The following is a 21,392-nucleotide window of genomic DNA, read 5'->3' as shown; positions in this document are numbered from 1 at the left end:
ATGGAGGAGGAAGATGGTGGCAGAAACCCTACTCACAAGGCGCTGAACAAGAAGGTGGTGGCGATGCTGTACAAGGCGCTGGCGGCCGGCGATGGGGAGGGGGTTTCGAAGCTGGTGACGTCGAACGACGACTTGGAGTGGAGGTACCACGGGCCTCCGCAGTGCCAGTACATGATGCGGGCGCTCACGGGTCACCACCGCCGGCACGAGCCGGAGGACCGGAAGTTCAGGTTCAAGCCGCGAAGGATCACGGCCTTCCGCGACCGGGTCATCGTCGAGGGATGGGACGGGCTGGATGCGTACTGGGTGCACGTTTGGACCCTCAAGATGGACGGCTCCCGCCCCGTCATCGCCGAGTTCCGGGAGTACTTCAAGACGTGGCTCACCGTCATTGTCCGGTCCTATGGCAAGGAGGTTAGCGTGTGGCAGAGCGAGCCCCGGTTGCATCGTAACCGCTCCTTGCCGGACATCATCCTCGCTATATGATCTGTGTGTTCCATTTCCTTTTGCATTTCTTTCTCTTTCATGTATGAAATAAAAGGCTTACTATAAAGATAACGCGAGTGTCGATACCCACTCCATGAGGAGAGCAAGCCACGAAGAATTCACTATATAGCAAAGTTACAGAATTACAATTAATCGCTCATATATTACTAAGTCTCAAGACACAGCCTGTTAGCACTCGTGTTTCACTCTCCTTTGTTAGGAAATCGAAAGAGAAACTCTGTACAACTTGTGTTTGTGCTTTATTCAAAGGAAAAAAACAATCGAAAATCTCAAATTATGTCCATTATAACACATTTACTCTATAAAAAAAATTACAATATAAAAAATCTCAAATTACATCCACCATGACACATTTATTACAATTTTTTCTTAGAATCATCTGCTTTCGGAAAAATCGAAGAATTGTTTGAGAATCTTACATGATCCATTTTTTCTTTTTTTCTCTGACAAATGGTCAAAATTTCATCTGGATTCGAATCCTATTAAGAGATCTTCATCTGGATTCGAATCCTATTAAGAGATCCACTAAAGATTAGAAATTGTTGAAGAAAGAATAAGATGATATCAAAAACTTCAAACTTGTACCAATGTGATACATTTACAGCATCCAAATAGGCAAGTTTGAAGTCTCCATGCTCATGCCCTTTGAGTTTAAAAAATAAAAAAAGAAAAGCCAAAAACTTCAACTTAAATTCCAATTATGGCCCAAACTTTTTCTGTCTCATAGAAAATCACCAAATTTATCACGGTTCCAATTTCAACCCGAACTTTTTTTCATCTCTTAGAAAAACACCAATTTTAGCTTGTGTCCAAATTCTGAAACAAATTATTTTTTGTCCCATGGAAAAGAACCAACTTTCAGATACTACCTAGTCTGCATCGAGTTTCCGTTGAATTTTCACCAAATAAACATGGAATAATACATCAAATCTTTAACAGTATCATTAGACAAAACTTGACAAGAGATGAGTTTGAGAACCAACTAAAAGTTAACACTTTGTTTTAGAGAAACAATATATATGAGGCAAAATTAGGATCCAACCTAAAGATTAATACTTTATTTTGAAAAAAAAAAATTGGGACAAAATTAGGATCCAACTTAAAGTTTGTGCTTTTTTATACAACAAAAGAAATTTCGGCCAAAATTGGGTCAGACGAAACCCAACCTAAAGTTGATGTTTTTTCGAGGAAACTAGGCCGAGCGAAAAGGGAAAACCAAGCGTACCCAGAAATTCAAGCTCACCAAGGCAAACATTTTTTTTTTATCTTTTTCCCCTTGGAGCCTAGAAGCATAATACCTACTTTTTTTTTGGTAAAAAGCATAATACCTACTTTTTGTTCACAAAAAACATGAGAAAAATGAGAAAAATAGATCCAATCTTTGCCTCAATATATGATATATGATCACTCAATATGCAATGAGGTCTTTAAATTTTTAATTTGATTAATGCGATCCTTAAACCAGATAATCCAAGGATATAATAACCCGAGGCTTGGATTGCACATTTCCCAAATATCGGAACAACAAATTAAAAGTTCAAGAACTGTGCTACCATTAAGCTAAAGTTCAAGAGCCGCATTGAACAAATTAAAAGTTCAAAAATCACATTGCCCATTAAGACAAATTTAAGGACCATCTGTATAATTGTCCTAAAAAAATCAACACACCTACTGAGGCACAACGAGATTGAACCTATTGGAATCTTGACATCTTATTAAAAAAAAAAACGGAGAAACATGAAACGCACCATTTTTGTGGAGCTTTTTCTTTTCCTAGTTTTCTCCTATCACTACTTTATCAAATCCCTATGCACACAATTATCAAATAACACTCGATCAAGTAAATCTGGATTATAATCCAAATTAATAAGAGTACCTCACACGAATATTGGAATGCCTCCTTAGTTTATGGCGGTAGCCTTTGATCGAGTGCCGTCGACTTTCCGTTCCATCACATTTCTTCTAATTTCTTTATTTTCATCTGCTTTTGCCATTAAAATGTGCACTATTTACACGCGGATAAGCGCACCATGGAAAAGAAATTTGATCATTCATCTTTTGTTAGTATTCATGAAAGTTGTGCATAACAATTCCATTCATCTCAGACATTGTCGCATTCGCCACCCAAAATAATAACTCAACCGGTGCAAATATCCATTTGACAGGAACAAACTAGAACCTATTACAAAGGTAAAAAGAACTACAACATCATGTACGACACTTAACAGGTATCACTTGTATCCCTGTTTCTAGCAGTAAGTGTGGAAGTGCTCCATGATGTGCTTATAATCGCAAAAAGCTAAAAAGTCATGCCTCCCCTGTATATGACCACATGGTTTCTCGCGATGAGTATATCAGATATGTACAATTTGAATGTCAAAAAATGCATCTCACATCTAATGTCCGTTGTTGGATCATGATAAGAAGCTATGAGGACTGACCTAGCAGGTACAGAACTTGAGATGAGGCACTCTATTCATTCACGAAAGGCCTTCACAAAATCATCTAAAGATACAATTTTGCTGCCTTTCTGAGCCAAGCTCCAATGCTGCGCCATGTTAAACAGCGCTTCTCTAGAGAAACAAAAGAGAGAACAAAATTAGCGATGGCTCTGTGTATGGGCACGCACATTTGAGAGGGAAGGAGATCGAGTACCTACAACTCTGCATGTTAAACATCGTACGACTCTACCTAGGAAAATATACACCCCGCTGCAAAGAGAGAATTTCGATGGTTGCTCATCCTATGAACTCCCAACTCAATGACCTCCAGTGGGTTGCACCATACGGTGGCAGATCATCGTCACCAATCACATAGTGGCACCCATAAATATATGCCAAATTCATATTGCATTTCTAATCTCCTCATAGGAAAGTAGATTGGCATAGAGGGCAATTTGACTTTTGTGAAGTATTGAACCACTTGAAAATGCATTTACTGTGGAATTTATGTTTGCAGACTTTGCAAGCCTTGCTTGGAAGGCTATGGTTCTCTGTGTGGATAATGCTGTAGCAGATAGGGCATTCTTCAACACCTTCAAATTTCTTGTCGATATTCCGTTTCCATATTCGAATAGCTTCAGCTAAAGCTCCATTCTGCACAACATGACGACATAATATTTAAGTTACAAAATATCCTTCCATCAGCTTATAAATATTAGCCACTCATTTCTCCTAAATAAGGATAATTTGGGGGACAGATGGTATAGGTACTTCTGATTATTAATATTACTTCTGCTGGATAATCGCACCCTCAGGCGCCCACCCACACAAATTATCTGTACATAAAAAAGGCTTGGAGGGAGCTCATTTTGACCTCCTACAATATAGCGGCCTGAACTTGTCATATAATTATTTTGTTTAAGATTCCTGAACGTCCCCTTCCAAAAGGCAATGAAAAATATACATTGAACTAGAAACTCATACAAAGCATTTACCTGATTGCGTACGAATGACATCATGGACAATAACCACTTCCTCTGCTTGTCTTCACTAATACCCTTACTCCTTGGACAGTCCACATCAACTTGCTGTAATGGGTATGATGCAGGAAAACGTATGACTAGGTCAAATCCAGTCTCTTCCTTTGTATAGGTAGCAACAACCTCATTTGCCGCTTTGCTCATCCGAATTGAAAAGTTTTCATCTATGAAGCTGGCTTTCTTGATCTGCAACAAGTATTGATGCATCAGACAATTTCAAAAAGAAGAAGTCATATTATCAAGCTAATCATAAATTAAAGAAAGTTTGCCGTAATCAAACTCTCTTGAACATTCAACTGCATCGCAACTTATAATTTTCATCCAAAACCTAACAAATTTAATATGTTAAAGTTTCTTCAACAGAAAATACCTGACATCATCTTAATCAAAATACACACACCTGGGTTAACTCATTTGAGATTAAGGGAGGGCTGCACCATGTTTTTGTGAAATATTCTATTGTTGACCGGTCACGCAGATATCCAAACCACTCTCGCACGTAGGCAGGAAGAAGATGAAGCATCATTCCGAAAATTGCTCCAGCAAGTGACGCCATTGTCAGTGGTTCAATAGGCCAAAGAGATTCCACTGAAGACAACAAACGACCACTGGTGATGGCCTCTGTTGCAGCCTCATATACTACAGCAGGAAACTCTGCATCTTTCTTTTTCTGATTAGATGGCATTGCCACATCCAAAATATGCTGGAATAGGCAGTCAATAATAACTGGATCAACAGAATTATGTATATACTGAACCAATCTCTCTCTTGCAGGTGAAGTTGGTAAAGACCATATATGTGACAGCAACAAGGACCAAGCAAGAAGTATGTGCACCTGCAAAAGAAACATCAAATGAAATGGTATTTCATGACCACATCAATCTGTTCAACACGAAAGAGCCTAAACTACGCAGGTGTCTGACTCTAACACTATGTGATATCAATATAAATGAAATGAGATGCTCATTGACCAAGCATTAATACCCGTTCTTCTGCCAGCAAATCCATCTCAAACATCTGACGGGATTTCTCAATCATGGAAGATATTTCCTCTTTCATATGGACATTTTGCTCTGATAGAAAATCAATGTTGCTGGAATCCTGCTCGCCATCCAATATATGCATAGTTTCTTCTCCGATGGCCAAGTGAGAAACAGGTTCACTGGAAAGCATTCTGTAAGCAGCAAACTGCAACGATGGTGCTGGCTTGGGAGAAAATAGAATGGCGTAAAGTGAACTTATAGATCCTTTGCTCATACCCCATAATTCTACTGACCTCACTGCTCTTTCTCTAGCAAGGGGAGAGGATTCATTAACTCCACGCGCCACCGTCTCCCAAAAGTAAAGATTATCAAGCAGTGATGATGCTACAACGGAAGCAGCCTCAGGAGAGTGTATACTTGCCATGGCCTCAGCAAGACCAGCACATAAAAAGATCCTAAGTATACCCTCGGTTATTCTATTTTTTATGGATTCCTGTTTCTCGGTTCTTGAAGGATCTTGATCATCTGCAACTTTTTCTAGTTGGAAACAGGAGAAAGAAGAATATGCTAGTAGTGCAGATTTTGCTGTGTCTAGCCGATTATGATCCTTAATTAAAACAATTTGCTCTAGCTTCTTAATGATGCTATGATCCAACTTGTCAGAACAAGAGTCATCAGTTATCAAATCATTTATATTCTCTACAACATCCTCCATCATTACAACTGCTGATTGAATCCAATACCTTGTCATGGACAATACGAAGTCCCAATCTTCTCCATTGAAGTCATCGGCACAATAACCAACTGAAAAGACTATTAGCTTTGACAGCAACATCTGCAGATGATTCGAAGCATTTGACAAGTCTATGCCGACTCTCTGCTTTCGAAAGAAATCAAGCAAGAGAGTTTTCTCCCTAAGGCTGATCTTCCTTTCTGGTTTTGGCACATTTGATCTGTCCGTTGCACCTATTGGATAACAAGATGCAACCAACTGGAACCACTCCTCCATGTCTGCATCAATAACCAAAAGAAAGACGCTCATTCAATATTACAATTCGCAACACTCACACCTCCAAGGTCCTTCAGTGTACCCCAGAAGAAAATTAACATAATTGCTCGATGACAGCATAACTCTACTCTCACATTTTGTAGCACGTCACTTTTATAAAATCCATTGAATAACCAGAAAATTAAATTAAATTTCATACCAAATAGACAGGACTAGATGGCAGATATTGCATTATTATTATTTACCGAAATAGTATTGACATATTTTTTAATTCAGATAGAAGAAGTGACATTCAGCACATCAAGAAGAAGATCATTATATATCACTACATAGGCACATTTAGAAAAATATTCACTTACCATTGTCCCGCTGCCATGTGAACAGAGGTGGGAATGACAATATTCTCTGTAACCAGCCAATAATTGTTTCCTGCACCTCATCATCCTCTAAAGCTAGTGACTCCAAATCAGTGAAATTTTTATGGCTCCCACATAATGGTTGGATAAGAATTCTCATTATCAAAGGAAGAATTTGAAGACAGTTTATGCTGACGGTATCACCAATCAGAAGCTTATTGATAAGCACTTGAAATAAGGTCCTTGCTTTGTCATACTTCCATACGTCATCATTGAAAAGGGTCATGACCAAAGACAAAAGAGCCCTCACAAAGGGCTCTTTAATATTTTTCACTTCATCAGCAGTAGTGCCATAAAAATTGGGAAAGCTGTGAGCTCTACTTCCTCCTTGAACCAGAGCAGCATCTAGTAAAATGTCAAAAACGGAATCTAGTAAACCTTCCTTAGGAGGCTGTGCTTCACTTTTAGCATATGCACTCAACAGTGGTAAGAATGTAGTGATGGCACTGCCTCCACGCCATTCCCAGGTGCATAACATTTCAGCAGCAAGCCACGCTCGATGGGTAACCTCTTCCAATGTTTCTTCAGACAGTGAGGAAACATGTGAAATGTTGCGACAAAATACTCTATCAACACCTCTTTTTGAGATAAGCTTGTCAACCAGAGAAGCAAACTTGTAACCTCCAGAAATCTGCAAAGTATGCAACACATATTCATTCTACTTCAATTTCAGTTAACCAAAAGCCGAATGAAACTTCCCTTCACCCATTAGAAAAGTAGGAAATCCATATTCACAAGTCAGATGATAGAGAGACTTTTAATGAAACGATGGTCAAACAGACAGCTAAGGAGGTAGTAGTAAAGTTGGCTATAATGGAGGGGAGGATGTCCAAATCAAAGCAGTTCAAGAGCAGCAAGGATTACAAAAATAATATAACAATTAGCTCTAGGAATGAGGACATCAATATCTTACTTACATTGCTTCCAGTCAGAACATTTTCACCAAATCTGGAGTCGAAGTCAACTGAGATCCACACAGGCCACTGATCACTCTTCTTAAGGAGCTGCTCAAGCAGAATTTGCTCCTCATATTGACCCAGACAGAAAAATTCAATAACTTCAAGTATCCACCAACAGCACAATGATGTGACCTTATTGGCGTCAAGATCATGTTCTTCTAAGATGGCAAACCTGATAGATTGAACCAAGACTGTACTTGATTTCTTCAGGCAGTGAATGCCGAGATCTTGACAAAAATGACCATTTATTTTGCGAAGAAAAGAATGCAAAGATTTGCCAACTTCAAATCTGGCCTTCAAATTCAGTGATTTGTCATCAGATTCATCATACAATGATTCCCCCATGCGGCTTTCCCATTGAAGAATAAAAACTGCTGCTAAAATATTTGAGACTAGTTCGTCCTCATTGAGTGTCATTAAGCAATAAAAGCTTCCCAGAAGAACCTCAAGAGCAGAGTTGGCCATGTCAATCTGGTCATTATGTCTATCCCCACCTATCATGAGATCTCCTATTCCTGAAGCCAACGTTGAGCCTGCATCTCTCACCCATTTGAAAGAGGACCCAAGGATAAAATAAACCAACTTCTCTAGAAGTGCCTTGAATACCAGCACACACGAATCCCTCGATAGAAGAGAGATCTGATCATCCTTTGAGGAGCCACCAAGAGCAAAGCTGCATACAGGACAGTAAATCACAAGGAGATAAAGGAACATTCGAGACCCTCAGCAACATGTATCGTGAACTTGGGCTTTTGAGGAAATACAGAACCAAGTTCCACTCGACCAAGAGATCGAGGGATCGTACAACAACCACACAGTATATAGGATCCTCTGAAATAAACAAGCATGTCCCCAAAAAAGATAACATCGATAGAGCAACAATAAGTAATTACAACTTAGTTGAGCCATGAAGTAACATGCATGCAGTGAGGCCAACCATGCAAAATGCATCACTTCACAATGTCTTTAGTACACGAAGAGAAGCTACGGTAGTAGAAATTGGCCCAGGTTTCTGCTGCAGCCAAGACTTGGGCATAAAAAGACCATAAAACCTACACACGCAGCAATGCATAACCAGCGAACAAAAGATTTAAATCAGAAGATAATGGACTATCAGGTTAAGATGAAGAAGGGGAAAAGGTCGTTTAGAAAATGATGAAGCTCATCATGCCACAAGAAGAAGATCACTGATTATTCTTTTTCTTTATTTTGCCAGCAGATCCATTAACTATGCATAACATGGGAAAACATATGAAAGAACCAGATAATACAAAGATTTTGATAGAATGCTCCAGCATCCTGCTCAACAAACATACCGCAAAAAATCAGCTTCTTGAATCCTATTGGGAGGACAGGAACTAGCCACAGCAACAGCCAATGAATCTAAAAGGTCGTGACGCCAGCGTTCGACATAGGAATTTATATGCAGTTTGGATTCTGCCAACTGCCTATTAGTTATTTTGTCTCTTGCTTTCTGCAACAGTGGGCATAGCACAGCTGCATGTTCAGGGCCATCACTTCGAAGTTTAATTGTGTGAGACAAAATAAGGCTCCATTGCTCAGATAAGCATTCATCATCAAGCAATGCAAGCAACAAATCCAGACGGGCAGCACTACAGCTGCCACTTCCTCTCAAGCACCAAGGAACCAATCTTTTCTCAAATATATACATGAAATGCTCCAACTCTAATTTCCTGCTCTGCTCTTCAAATGGAAGAAGAGAAGAACTCCCTTTATCTGGGACTAGAAGTACCTTAACCATCTTGTTTGGTCCAAAAATTGAAATTGCAGCTGACAGGAATCTAATTCCATCCGGCGAATCCTGGTTCAAGAAATGTAAACAGTTGAAACACAACATTGGAACTATGGCTAAAAAAAGCACCGCATGGGAATGCCCAAAACTGACCGATATTATGTGTAGTGTTTGAAAAAAGGAGAAAAGTTACCACAAACCATATAACTTTTTTCCTTTTAAGGAGAAAACATATAAATCATTGACATTATTCAAACAATGAGCACAGATTTAACAGGGTTGTCGTAAACCATTGGGTTTGCCCCAATGGCCACCCTTCCAACATGGAAGGGGGAGGTGGAGGGTTCGAATCCCCACCTTCTCGGGGGGGCGTGTTGGGATGGGGAGACAAGTGTGGGTTTCGACTCCCAGGGCAAGGAGGCAGGCCAAAAGTCTAAGAATGAGTTAGAGTAGGACCAACCAAAAAAAGAAAAAAAACAGGGTTGTCGTAAAGTTCAAGGAAATCATTGGTTTCATGACAAACGCCAGGTGTCAGAAAGAGTTCAACAACCTAGTGCCTCCGACTTACTACAGTAAAAAGGCATTTTGATATAACAAACCTCCTCATGAATAGGATGCGTCCGAAGAGTAAGCTCACAATCAACTCAAAGTAGGAAAACAGAAAATAAATTTGTTGAAGTGATATTCAAAGAGAAATCAAAGCACTTGTCACCAATAGCTGAAGGTAAATCACAACAGCAACAAAGCAAAGACGTCTAGAAATTTTAGCCCACTTAATGAAACAAGAACAGTTCAAAAGGACACAAAAAATTGAATCTTAATGTCAGATTCCTTTATAGCCAGTCATGTTTCTTTTATCTACTTCCCAAGCATACCAAGAAGGATGCATATTTCTAAGACAACAATACAAAGCACTGAATAAGTCCCTAAAGTGAAAGATATCAAGCTAAAGGATATAGATTCTTAAAGACCAACGAAGCATCATGTATGATGAGCAAGTACATGAATGCTACAGAAGAAAAGGAAGACAGAATTAAGCAACCATAAGAATCCAAGAGAACTTCATTAGAATTAGTTAAGTAACTTACAAGTGATTCTATCGATGAAAAAGACTCGGCTAACGTAGGTCCCACTATGTAATCCAGGGGCCAGTATTCACTTTTTCTTACAGCTTGATGCTCCAATAGCAACAGAAACTGAATCAATCGCTCTACACTTTCCACCTGTCCTCCATTCTCAGAATGCTGACATATCCCCCTAAAGCTCTCGCAAAATGCCACAGAGAAAGAAGAAAGCAGATCATGTTCTATCTGAAAGATGCCTGAAAGAATTTCTACAATGCATTTTCCTAAGTCCTGGGGATAGGATTCGGGATATCTAAGAGGAGGTCTTTCCATAATCTTCTTTCGAACATCAAGACTCTGGTCTTCAGGTGATTCAGTAGATATCCCTGTGAGGGTTCCACTCTGAACCTTTGGACTGAAAACAAGCAGAAAGTCTTCCCACAAAAGTTTTACAAGAATATTCTCAACAAGAGCACTTTGACAGCAATGAACAGAGCTCACTTCATCACTAAACCTGGCATTGTTGAGAAAACACACTGTTAGTATTACATGAAAAGAACTTAAACATAGCATGCTGTCAGACATAATTTCTAATCTCATACCAGAAAGATGATCAGTATACGAAACTTGCAAGACAAAACTAAAACACCCCACCTGGATGCATTCTGTATTGCCCAAAGGAAACATTCTTTAAATGCACGAAAGAATGCAATTCGATCTTCAATAGAGGAAACAGAAGGTTTTCTTCCAGCCCAAAGGTTGTGGAACAAGTCGAGGAAGAATTGTTCCGCCCGAACTACATTATGAGGCACAGTCTCTAGGAACACTAGCAAAGCAGGATAAGAGATCTGCTGAGATCCAAAACATCCACTCCGGAGGAAATGCCCGAGCCGATTTAGAACGATTTTCTGAGCGTTCAAAAAAGTCCAACAATCTGGGAATCTTTTTGAAAAGATCAACACCACATCCCACATCAGCGCATGACAAGAAGGATCTTTTTCCTGAAAGGCACCCAATATTGGGGCTGCTAGAGTTTTCAAATTTCCTTCATTAAAAACATGAGGGACATTTTTCATGTAACTCCTCAATACTGCATATGTAGCAGATCGAATGGCAGCACTATCGGACTTCAGGAAGTCTAGAAAACATTTGTGATAGGAAAACAACTTCTCTGCATAAACCATGGCAGTAGACCTGGCTTTTGAACCATGCTTTGGTTCAGTGGTTATATTCTCAAAACCAGGTCTTTCAGATTGCAATGAAATGAAAACATCAAGAAGCGTTGCCAGTGCCAGCAAGGATGAGGAAATCACCTGCAACAAAAGGATTAAGTGAAAATTAAAATCACAATAGTAGAGATAAGGACATCAACACATTACTATCACAAGCCAAAGATCTTGCTTCAGCAGAACTCCATAAGGGAAAAAATATAGCTCCAGGATTTAGGTTCTTAATTCAAAAGGAGGCACAACATTTCTTGGTAATTGAAAGTTATAGACTTGCTTTATCTCAGGAACCAAGACTTTTAAGCCTTAATAGACAGTTCCAGAGCATTCATATTGTTCATGAGATGAGCACTAACTTACTAAATGGAAAAGCATTAGCAAATTTGCATGGAATTCATCATTCATCTGTGGGGACAACGAAACTCAGAAACCAAGCGTAAAAGGTCATTAATTTCATACCTGTTGATGCATCTGTTCTACTTCATCCAAAGCAGCTGCCTTATCAGACAAGCCCTGTGCTGTGAGCTTTAGATTTTCTTCCAGATATATACACATCTCAGTTGCACATAAAGCTAAAGCATCTAATCTCTTTTCCTTGGAAGGAAAGGCTGCCTGTTATTCACAGAAAGCAGATGCTTAACATCCAACCATAACAGTGAACACAAGAATGCTTGCTAGATTTTCCAACACTTGGTCAAATATTTTTAGGTCAAAAGATCTGCAACCAAAAGTTTGTATCTTCATAACAAATCACAGAAATTAGAAACGAGGAAAAAAAAAAGTCCTTCCAAACATCTGTAGCATCATAGAAAACCCCACAATGTATATTGAAATTTGTTCTCGATGGGTTTATTCAAGTCCTTGCAGGCTTGCACATGAAAGTCATCCAGGAAGATGGATCAATGGAGGAACTCCCCCAAGGCAATCTCGACTTTATCAACACCAATCGTGAAACTTTGATGAACCGTTTCCACCAAGTGTAATGACCCACCAATGTTTGCAACAGAAGTTCATATTTCATATCATGTAAACATCAAATGGAAATGGACGAGACTTAAGTCCACACTGCGATGTAACCAATTGAAACCCATGAAACAACAATGGCCACTGTACTAAAACTCCTGCCTGAGGAGTTTTCTGTCATTACCTATGCACTCATGCTATAAGTGCTTTTCAAATGAAAATATCAACATACAAAAGATTTATTGCATTAGCTTATGTATTCGGGTGGAATTCTCCCAATACACTACATCAGACGAAACCATCTAGCTAAGGCTGGATGCATAGAGGCAGCATTGATCCGCTAAAAGTTCACATCATTTTCACTTGCACTACATCAATTAGAACACACTTGTTAGATATAAAGTGAATAGGTAATATTCATTCTCCAGAACTTTAGCTGGCTTTATGAACTTCTTCCACTTGCATAGTTTGAAATCCTCCACATAAATAAAGATTAGAATTTGCAAGTACATGATTTTACAAGAGTCTAAAATATGCTCAATTTTCTTATTGTCATGATTATAATGCTGCAATGAAGTCATCACTTCTGTTTTGAAATTTAATTTTCTGACTGTGCTTCCAAGGTAATGCGACAAACTCATCATGTGATGTTTATAGTTTAACTTATACTGCATGTCCTGCACCAAGACTAATACGACCAAAAAATTGTTGGTTAAAGATTGCACAAGACCAATTCCGCACAGGATAGTAAGGCTTAGCTGTTTAAGATCATTGTTTATCACTAGGTATCATGCATGACACCTTTGAAGAAGCCCGCTTCAAACTTTGAGCCTTCAACTGACACGTCCTGATTTATAACCAGCTGATTTAAGATATCCTTGCCTACTATATATTTAAGAACCCTAGGGATACAACGTCCCATTGAGCACTATTCATGAAAGATCTCTAAAATTGGCTAACAAATCAACCCCACCATATTCTCAATCAAAAGACACCGGCTTACTATAGAATATAATAAAATATTGCACATTCTTTCGTCTAATTTAGGTTTTCAAATTTGTAAAAAGTAAGTTGGGCCAGTAGTGCTTTATTTGATAAACTATTGTCAATGTGGCACCTTACCAGTAATTCAAAGCAAAAATAACTAATAACTGTTCCTTTACAAAATTACCCAGTTAAGGACCCAGATAAATGCATCAATTTTTAACAGGATTCTGGGACTGAAATCAAAAACCCACTAAAGCTGATCTCTTATGTACTGCTTTCTTGACAAGCAGGCATATCCTGCCCTTATCCCCGTTCAATGACACATAGATTACCCGCTCTAGGTAAACATCGTGTGGGGTGACCCAAACAAAGTTTTGTAAAGGTAACCATTGATGCATAATGCAAAGACCTCCGTCCAAAACATTTTAAAAGGTATCTAACCAATATAAGAAACCAATGCACCTGAAATGACCGCTTGGAAGATTGGGAAACCTCAAAAACCGGATCAAATTGAGAGAACCACCAAGGTCCCATCAGAGACTTCAAGTGCAGAGCCAAATCTCGCCTGAAGATATAAACAATTATTAAGAGTGCTTTCAACAATTTCCCACAAAATCAAGTGGAGGAAATTTTGCCAGATCAAATTTGAAGAATGACCAGTCAAGAACTACAATACAAATCCACAAAAGACAAAATTGAAAGATTATAATTCCACAAGAAAAGAATGAAGAAATAGTTAGGTTGAGCTATATATTCTTCCCTTTAATCCTCCATATCTCAAGGAAGACCTACAGCAACTCCAAAATAAGACATATCTCATGAATGCTTCCCTAAAATGGTTGCTGGACCAAATAAAATAACGTCACCAAGATCCATAAGAAGCCCACTTAATCAAACAAAGATCCTCCAGTTCCAACGTTTATACCATTTTCCCCTATAAAGGCAAGCAAATACCTTCTTTTCTTGAAATATTATTGGTTTACTAGACACCAGAATGATATATGATAGATTTAATTAACTTACTAAAACGTTGACAAAAGACTGAAAGATTTAAAAGCAATTAGAACTTCCACATGTTCTTTGCATCCAGAAAAGTAAATACAAATAACAAGCATTCACTGAGCATCCCTCTGAATCATTCTGAAGTAGTACACATTGAGTTTTTAATTCAACATGACGTCACTTGATCTAGGGGGATATTCTATAGGTCTACAATAAGGAGGATTTTACTCCATGCACTTAATATTCCTCATTTCAATATACCATGCACGTTCAATGAGCACATCACATAGGAGAATGTTTTTCTGATCGTATGTCACAAAAGTATAGACAGGAATAGGAGCAAATATATCTAAGAGAATAGAAGCTCTTCCCTAATCATCGTCCAAGGTGATTTCAGCAAAAGAAATGGAGATCTGGAGATGCTACATAACAATCTACAACATTATGAAAGCCACTCAGGTGCACGTGATTACAACAAAGTAAAATGATATCTGCCTACAATGGTTAACAGAAAACGTTCTTGACGCACAAATGACTGAGAGGGGTGTTTTTCCCTTTCTTTGGCAGGCTGATATTCTGCAAGCAGATCATAGTCATTACAAAGCTTTAGATGTAAGGAGTAGGGGTGTCTAAAGTTCAGTCGAGTTTGGTTTCACACTAAAACTGCATCAGAAATTACAATTTTGGATAGGAATTATTTCTTCAACTCAGTACTGAAAGATAGGATATAGTCCCCTGATCTCAGCATCTAAGCATGAATGCGCATGATTCAAAGAGTCACTAGAGGTGAAATTTAGTAAAAATATCCGACTGAATTATGAAGATCTAAACAGAACGAATTAAACTGGAATGGTATTCAATGGCTAAACCTAAACCTGTCCACCTTATTGAGTTCTTCTCAACACTTGAGGTCAGAAATTTCTCAAACTCATAGTTATGTGAGAAGCATTCAAAGATAATTCCAATAGAGCTTGGATCTGGACAATTAGAAGTTGAACAAGGATTTATAAATGGTAATGTGTTCCTGACGATACTTAAAGCTCAACCGAGTCTGCATATTTTTATTTTTCTGTCAAGGGATTGGGTCTACATAAGTTTGGGGCAAAATGCATTTAATCGTGAGAGAAGAATTTAAATGAAGTTGAGAGATACAGAAGTGATGATGATTTCTTCAGCAGTGAACTCATAAAGGAGAGTTCATTTTGCCTTGGAAAGACATAAACAAGGGGGATAAGAAAAAGGCGTTCCGTCTCATCTTCACTCAGACTCAAAAATGGTAACAGAAATAACTATTAGCTGTTTGTTCAGTTCATATCAGGTTTCAGGGTTTTACACTTTTTGACCAGACAACCAAACTGTCCCTCAAGAAAAACAATACCTAGTAGGCTCAAAAATCAAATAACTACACAATGACTGAAAATTTCCTGTTCCGTCAGGGTTTCAGTTCACTGGATTTTTTGCATGCCTCTCATAATAAGCAACTTGCCAATTCCCTCTCAACAGCTTAATAAAGATTAAGCTACACATCCATATAGAATATACAAACCAAACAAATAGCACCCAAAAAAAAAAAAAAAAAAATGCAAGGTTACACGCCAAAAATTGTCTACTAAAGATATATAAGGAATAGCAAGCAAATCACTCTAGAAATCAGGATGGCAAACTCCATCAGCAAGCAGAAAAACCCACTTAGTCAGCACAAAAGGTGAGCAAACTTACCCAATAGAGACAACAAGAACAGACATTGTTTCATGCGTGGCTCGGCGAACTTCTCTATTGTAATCCAGCAACAACCTCTTGTACTCAAATGCCTACAAAAGTGAGAGAACCCTAATAATTAACTATAAAGTCGGTCAGAAGGCTTCAACATGGTAAACAACAAAAAATCATTATCTTAACATTTAATGACCTGAAGAAGAAAATATCCTTAAAAGTCATAAATACCAACACCACCACCACCTGGCTGAAACATATCATTATCTTAACATTTAATGACCTGAAGAAGAAAATATCCTTAAAAATCATAAATACCAACCCCACTACCACCACCTGGCTGAAACATTTACTTGAACTTCAGCCTTCTCACTCCACTCTCCTTAAGCGAAGAAAGGAGAGAACAAAAAGAACCGCAGACAAAAAGGTAACACAAGCTGTCCTCTAAAGCTGCATAACATCATTCTAAATTAGTCTTTCCGCCTAAAAACCAAGGATGTGTTTGATGACCACATTAAGTGTTGAAGATTAAACTTTTCAGCAACCGATAATCTCCAAATACAAACAGCTTGATTGATTTTTAAGTGAGAAATTGCTTAGTGAGGTAAAAAAGGGCTTACTTAGCCAAGCTAAGCAATAAAAAATTCAATGGAAATTAAAATCTTACATCTTATATTGTCAAAAACCCTTCAATAATGCTCACTATTCTATGTTTGGTAGAAAACTCATAAAATTTATTATGTAATCTTAATCTATCATTAAACTAACTTTTTATTTTCATCAATACCTAAAGACTTCAGCACTTAATACTCAATACCTAATCTTCAGCACTTATTTTTCAGTTTTATCAGATGAGTCCAAGGTTTAGGCAAAAACTGATCATCGCATTTGTAAAAAGCTGCAGTACTAACAACTGCCCATGCTTTCAGCTTTTATTGCCAACAGGGAGATATGAGCAATAAGCAATTTAAGTTACAACTGGAATAAATAGACAGGCAAGAAGTTAGTGGAGATTTAATCTTCGAATACCTAGCAAAAGGACCATCTAGTATCTTTAATGCAAGCCATCTAGCCGAGATGGATGAAACATAAAGAGTTGAATGCCACAGAGCGCCTTATCTTATAAAAATGCAGGTGACTCCATTTTCCCTTGAGCCACATATCAAAATCTTTGAATATAGATAGAAGGAAAGGACCTGAATACATCCGATATTCCTTCCTTCAAACTTGGCTCCTACTACTTTTCTTCTCATAAGTTAGAATATAACATTCTAATGCCAAGGATAAATAGTTCCATAGTGCCATTAACCTCCATTGACATGCCACCTCCTCTCCTCTCTATTCCTCCAACTCTAAGAAACTCTAAAAACCATGACATTGGCTCGACCTTATGTCCTAGCATTCACAAGCGCTTTTGATCAAAAGAGAAAGCAGAAAATGTAGACAAAGCCAAAAAGGATGTGTTATAAGGACATGTAAATGGACCTTACCCATTGTGGCATTACTGGTATTATATCCTCCTTTGACTTCTCCTTCAGCAAGACAGATAAAGATCCCAGTGCTTTAAGCTGTTGAAGAAAGTACAAAGAGTAAGAGGTAGCATCATAATATAATGGTTTTATCTTCTCTAAGAACTGAAAAAAGCTGTCAATCACAAATGAAAATCATAGCAAGTACCCAAAGTACATGATCTACATCATTGCTATCCATCAATCATAAATAAAATTACATAGTGACCACCGAGCAGGAGCACCATTCATGACCAATGCATAAACAGTGCCACACTGCCACTGAACTTCAGCTTCTTATGTATGAAAACTCAAATCTCTGACCCTACAACATCATGGAGAAGATAGAGCTACTGAATCCTCATCATACAGAATCTAAGATTAACTGAAAATCCCAAAACAAATAAAAATTGCACAGTGGATGAACAGAAGAATGATGGCAGCATGTTGACATTGTTGAGATGAGTATTCTAGTGCCACATTAACACATATTGAATGTCTTCAAGCAACGGAAACCTAAGTGCACCAAATAATCACTCAAGCAGTACGAGACCATGTTTTAAGTAAACTAAACACAAACAAAATGATAGACAACCAGCATATCCTACCCCGCTTCTCCTCACCCATCATATACTTTAGTGCACTCACTCTGCACTAGATATTCTAGCAAGATCCTGGCAGGCCAGCTTCATGGCCTAACCTCGTATCTGTCTCTCCTCACAACAGCTCAAAGGCCCAAGCACCACTAGGGATTTAGGTGGAGCCAATAATGTTCACTCAAGAAGATAAGACAACAAACTAGCAGCTAGAAGGGAGGGATCTGTGAATAAGTAGGTCTCCATGGACTGGCTATAACCCGTCCTTCCTTATATTGGTGTAGAAAGGCCCGCAACCACCTAATGCCCATCCTCAGATGGGGCAACACCGCCACCATTCAACCTATTATATCAAGAATGCCCATACACCAGCAGGTCCGAGTGGGGCAACACTAGTAGAATGCAGAAGAAAAGAATCCCAATAGTAGCACTGCATCAGTTAGAGAAAATTAACCAGTCGTTCCCCCCACCCCTCTCTTTCATAAGTAGTGCAAAGTACAACCATGTGAAACAACTAGCTCAGCGACAAAAACTGAGCCAAATTCTCACTACTGGAAATAATTTGAACAGAGTCAACAACTAAATACAGTAGAGCCCCGCCAAGATGAATTGCAGCCTTCTTGCTCAAATCTTAAAGAACATCGCCGGAACCCAAAAGCTGTAAGTTATCAACTAAATCTCCAAAATTGTCAACCGTATAATAAGCAAAATATACCTACACATGGAAAAAAGACAAAAAAAAAAAAAAATGAAAAGGTCGTGTTATTCTCATCTTAAAGCAACACAGCTCGCGATAAGATTTATATTTTTGCAACAACAGCATGATCAAAGTACAGCACCTTGGTGATGGGATCCTTTCTCCCAAGCCGCCTCAACTGCTGCCCCAATTCACCATCAATGCCCTGCATTAGGTTCACCACATTACTATAAGGACAGGACAGCACCCGAATTCTAATTCGTCGCACTAATCCGACGCTCTACGAGCTCCCCACAAAGCATCGCATGCACTTAGCAAAATGATTTTAACCCATAACTCCACCATACAACAATGACAACATCTTTTCTTCCATTTTTACTCGCCTTCACGCTAAGCCGCGTCGTAAAGAAGACAACTTCACTAAAAGGGCGAAGACAGAAACAACACGTACAAAACCAGCATCGTCGCCGCCGCTGCCGCCGCCGCCGCCGAGCGGAGAATCAAGCCGAGAGCTTCCAAGATATCCGCCGAAACCGGCGGTCGCCGCCGAGCCAGATGGCAAGAGCGAAGCTGCAAGGCTGTCCGGAAAAGAGACGACGTAGAATTCAATCGAAACCGCAATAATTGACGCGAAATTTAAAAAAAAATGATAATTAATTAATTAAGCACGGGCGTGTCCCAGGTCGACTACCTGCTGCTCGAAGGACGCGCCTTGGCGCGAGCCCCGTCTCCTTTCTGCCTCCCCATCTCAGCGCCGCCTTCTTCTTGCCCCCTTCCCTTTGTCGCGGACGCGGAGACTTTGGTCGGAAAGGAAGGGGCGCCGGCCGAGACTTCGATAGCTTTCGGGCGCAGGACGCCGCTCGCGACGATTGACTACGCAGATTCAACGGGCTCGCAGCTCCACCGCCTGGCCTCGCCTCGCCTCCGGAGGCGGCCGATCGATCTCGCCGGCCGCCGTAAGTCCGTTCGAACTTTTATATGCGACGACAATTCTCTCCCTCTCTCTCTGTCTGTGGCCGTCAGAAGTCCGCTCGAACGTTTTAGTTTTTATATGCGATGACAGTGCTCCGTTTGTCCGTCCCCCCTCAATCGAGTCGGTGCTTCGCTCGCGTTTAGCGCAGCCCCCTCAATTTTTATTTTTATTTTTTTGAACGGAAACCTTCATTTAATTTATAGAAACATTACAACCTGCTTCCCTAACATCCGAGATAAGCATGAAATTGCTACCACGTTTTCAGGTTCGTTTCATTTTGCCCCCTGGTGATCTTAATTTCGGCATAGAGCTCCGAATGCACGTGATCCACTCTAAGTCTACGTTTGGTTCGAGCTTATAGGAAAAGCCATTGGGGAAATATAAATGCCTTTAGCCTAAAGGGGTTTAGTGAAATGTAGAGACTGTTTGATAAATTGGTAAATTAAAGACCTTTATCCATTACCAATCTTTTTAATCCTCTGTTCCCTAGGCTGAGTCCATTTAGGCCATGCTCGGACCCTCACTCAGGTATTTTTCTATTGGAGGATGTTTATATATGAAACTCATGTTAATCGAAAGGGTGGTTGACAAGAGTTCCCTTCAACACTTTACATTTTATAACAAACATTTATGTACAAAATAGCTATCTTCCTCATTGAAATACACTTGATACTCTTCCATGTCATCCCACCCCATCGTAAACCTTAGACTCGCCTTTGATACCCTAACAATTCAACGGCTAATAAATTGAACCTACCTATATATAGTGGCCATAGATTTGTAAAGTAAGTAGCTCAAAAGTGAAACTTTCTCTCACATTTATAAATCAACCACTAGACCCTTTCATAACTAATATGGAACAATCTTAACGATCTCCCCTCACACATTAAGTTAGAGTCAAAATTATAACAACTCGCAACTCTCTCATATGATTGTTGGCTCCAGATTTGTTGAAAACCTAAGCTCTGATACTAGCATTGGGTGATTTAAAGTCTCTCTTACCTCAAAAGCTAATTCAAAATGTAAGACTTTCCATCACACTTACGAATCGACCACCAGCCTCTTTCATAACTAATGTGGAATAAGCTCAACAAAGTAAAGGCATTAACACACACTTTACATATGGAAGGAAATTTCTTTGCATCTAGGATTTAACTATTGGAACCCCAAGTCAAAGAGGTGTTCATGTTGGCATTATTTAAAGTAATTGAGTAAATTTTATCAAAGATGAAAAACTTATTGACAGTTCTTATTATTTTAGTGACTATATTGTGGGAAGCATGCGGAAATATCGACTTCTTAAATGGAAGAGTTTGGTGACGCAATTCACAATCCTCTTAAATATAAGAGCGGCTTGCACATAGTAGACAGAGCGGGGATCTTCTACGAAGCCAAAGGGTTGGCCGATGATAAGCTAATAAACTACAAGCTCCCACTGACTTCTCATCTTGTTGTACTTACCATGTGGCATTGTATTTGAAGAGCTTCCCTTGACTGCGTACATCTCTACATCATGTTTGGCTTCGTTCCTCCTCCAGTGGTCCATCTCACACGT

At 39.2% G+C, this 21,392-nt stretch overlaps 2 protein-coding genes across 4 annotated transcripts; one reads left to right on the top strand and one right to left on the bottom strand.

The window, feature by feature from the left end:
- Positions 1-486, top strand: LOC104422343. The gene has a single exon (XM_010034648.3). It carries the CDS (start codon positions 1-3, stop codon positions 484-486), a length of 486 nt encoding a protein of 161 aa, XP_010032950.1.
- Positions 487-2,584: 2,098 nt separating this feature from the next.
- On the bottom strand, positions 2,585-19,892 carry LOC104422342 (E3 ubiquitin-protein ligase listerin). Of its 3 annotated transcripts, none has more exons than XR_721188.3 (17): positions 19,556-19,892; positions 19,316-19,442; positions 19,007-19,069; positions 17,554-17,631; positions 16,070-16,161; positions 13,811-13,913; positions 11,858-12,010; positions 10,827-11,485; positions 10,197-10,686; positions 8,672-9,177; positions 7,314-8,028; positions 6,340-7,027; positions 4,973-5,982; positions 4,389-4,823; positions 3,944-4,174; positions 3,163-3,602; positions 2,585-3,080 (listed from the first exon to the last, which is right to left on the bottom strand). XR_721188.3 is itself a non-coding variant. In XM_010034646.3 (16 exons), exons 1-16 carry the CDS (start codon positions 19,609-19,611, stop codon positions 3,372-3,374), a joined length of 5,637 nt encoding a protein of 1,878 aa, XP_010032948.2. In that variant the 5' UTR covers positions 19,612-19,892; the 3' UTR covers positions 2,588-3,371. The 3 variants fall into 3 exon arrangements, 1 of the variants encoding a protein (XP_010032948.2); XR_721189.3 differs by having other exon boundaries at positions 3,167-3,602; XM_010034646.3 differs by having other exon boundaries at positions 2,588-3,602.
- Between the last annotated feature and the right edge of the window lie 1,500 nt (positions 19,893-21,392).

The sequence above is a fragment of the Eucalyptus grandis genome, chromosome 10 (genome assembly GCF_016545825.1).
Source record: "Eucalyptus grandis isolate ANBG69807.140 chromosome 10, ASM1654582v1, whole genome shotgun sequence".
NCBI lineage: Eukaryota > Viridiplantae > Streptophyta > Magnoliopsida > Myrtales > Myrtaceae > Eucalyptus > Eucalyptus grandis.
Note: the sequence above shows the minus strand (reverse complement) of the source record. Positions and strands in the feature narration are given on the sequence as shown.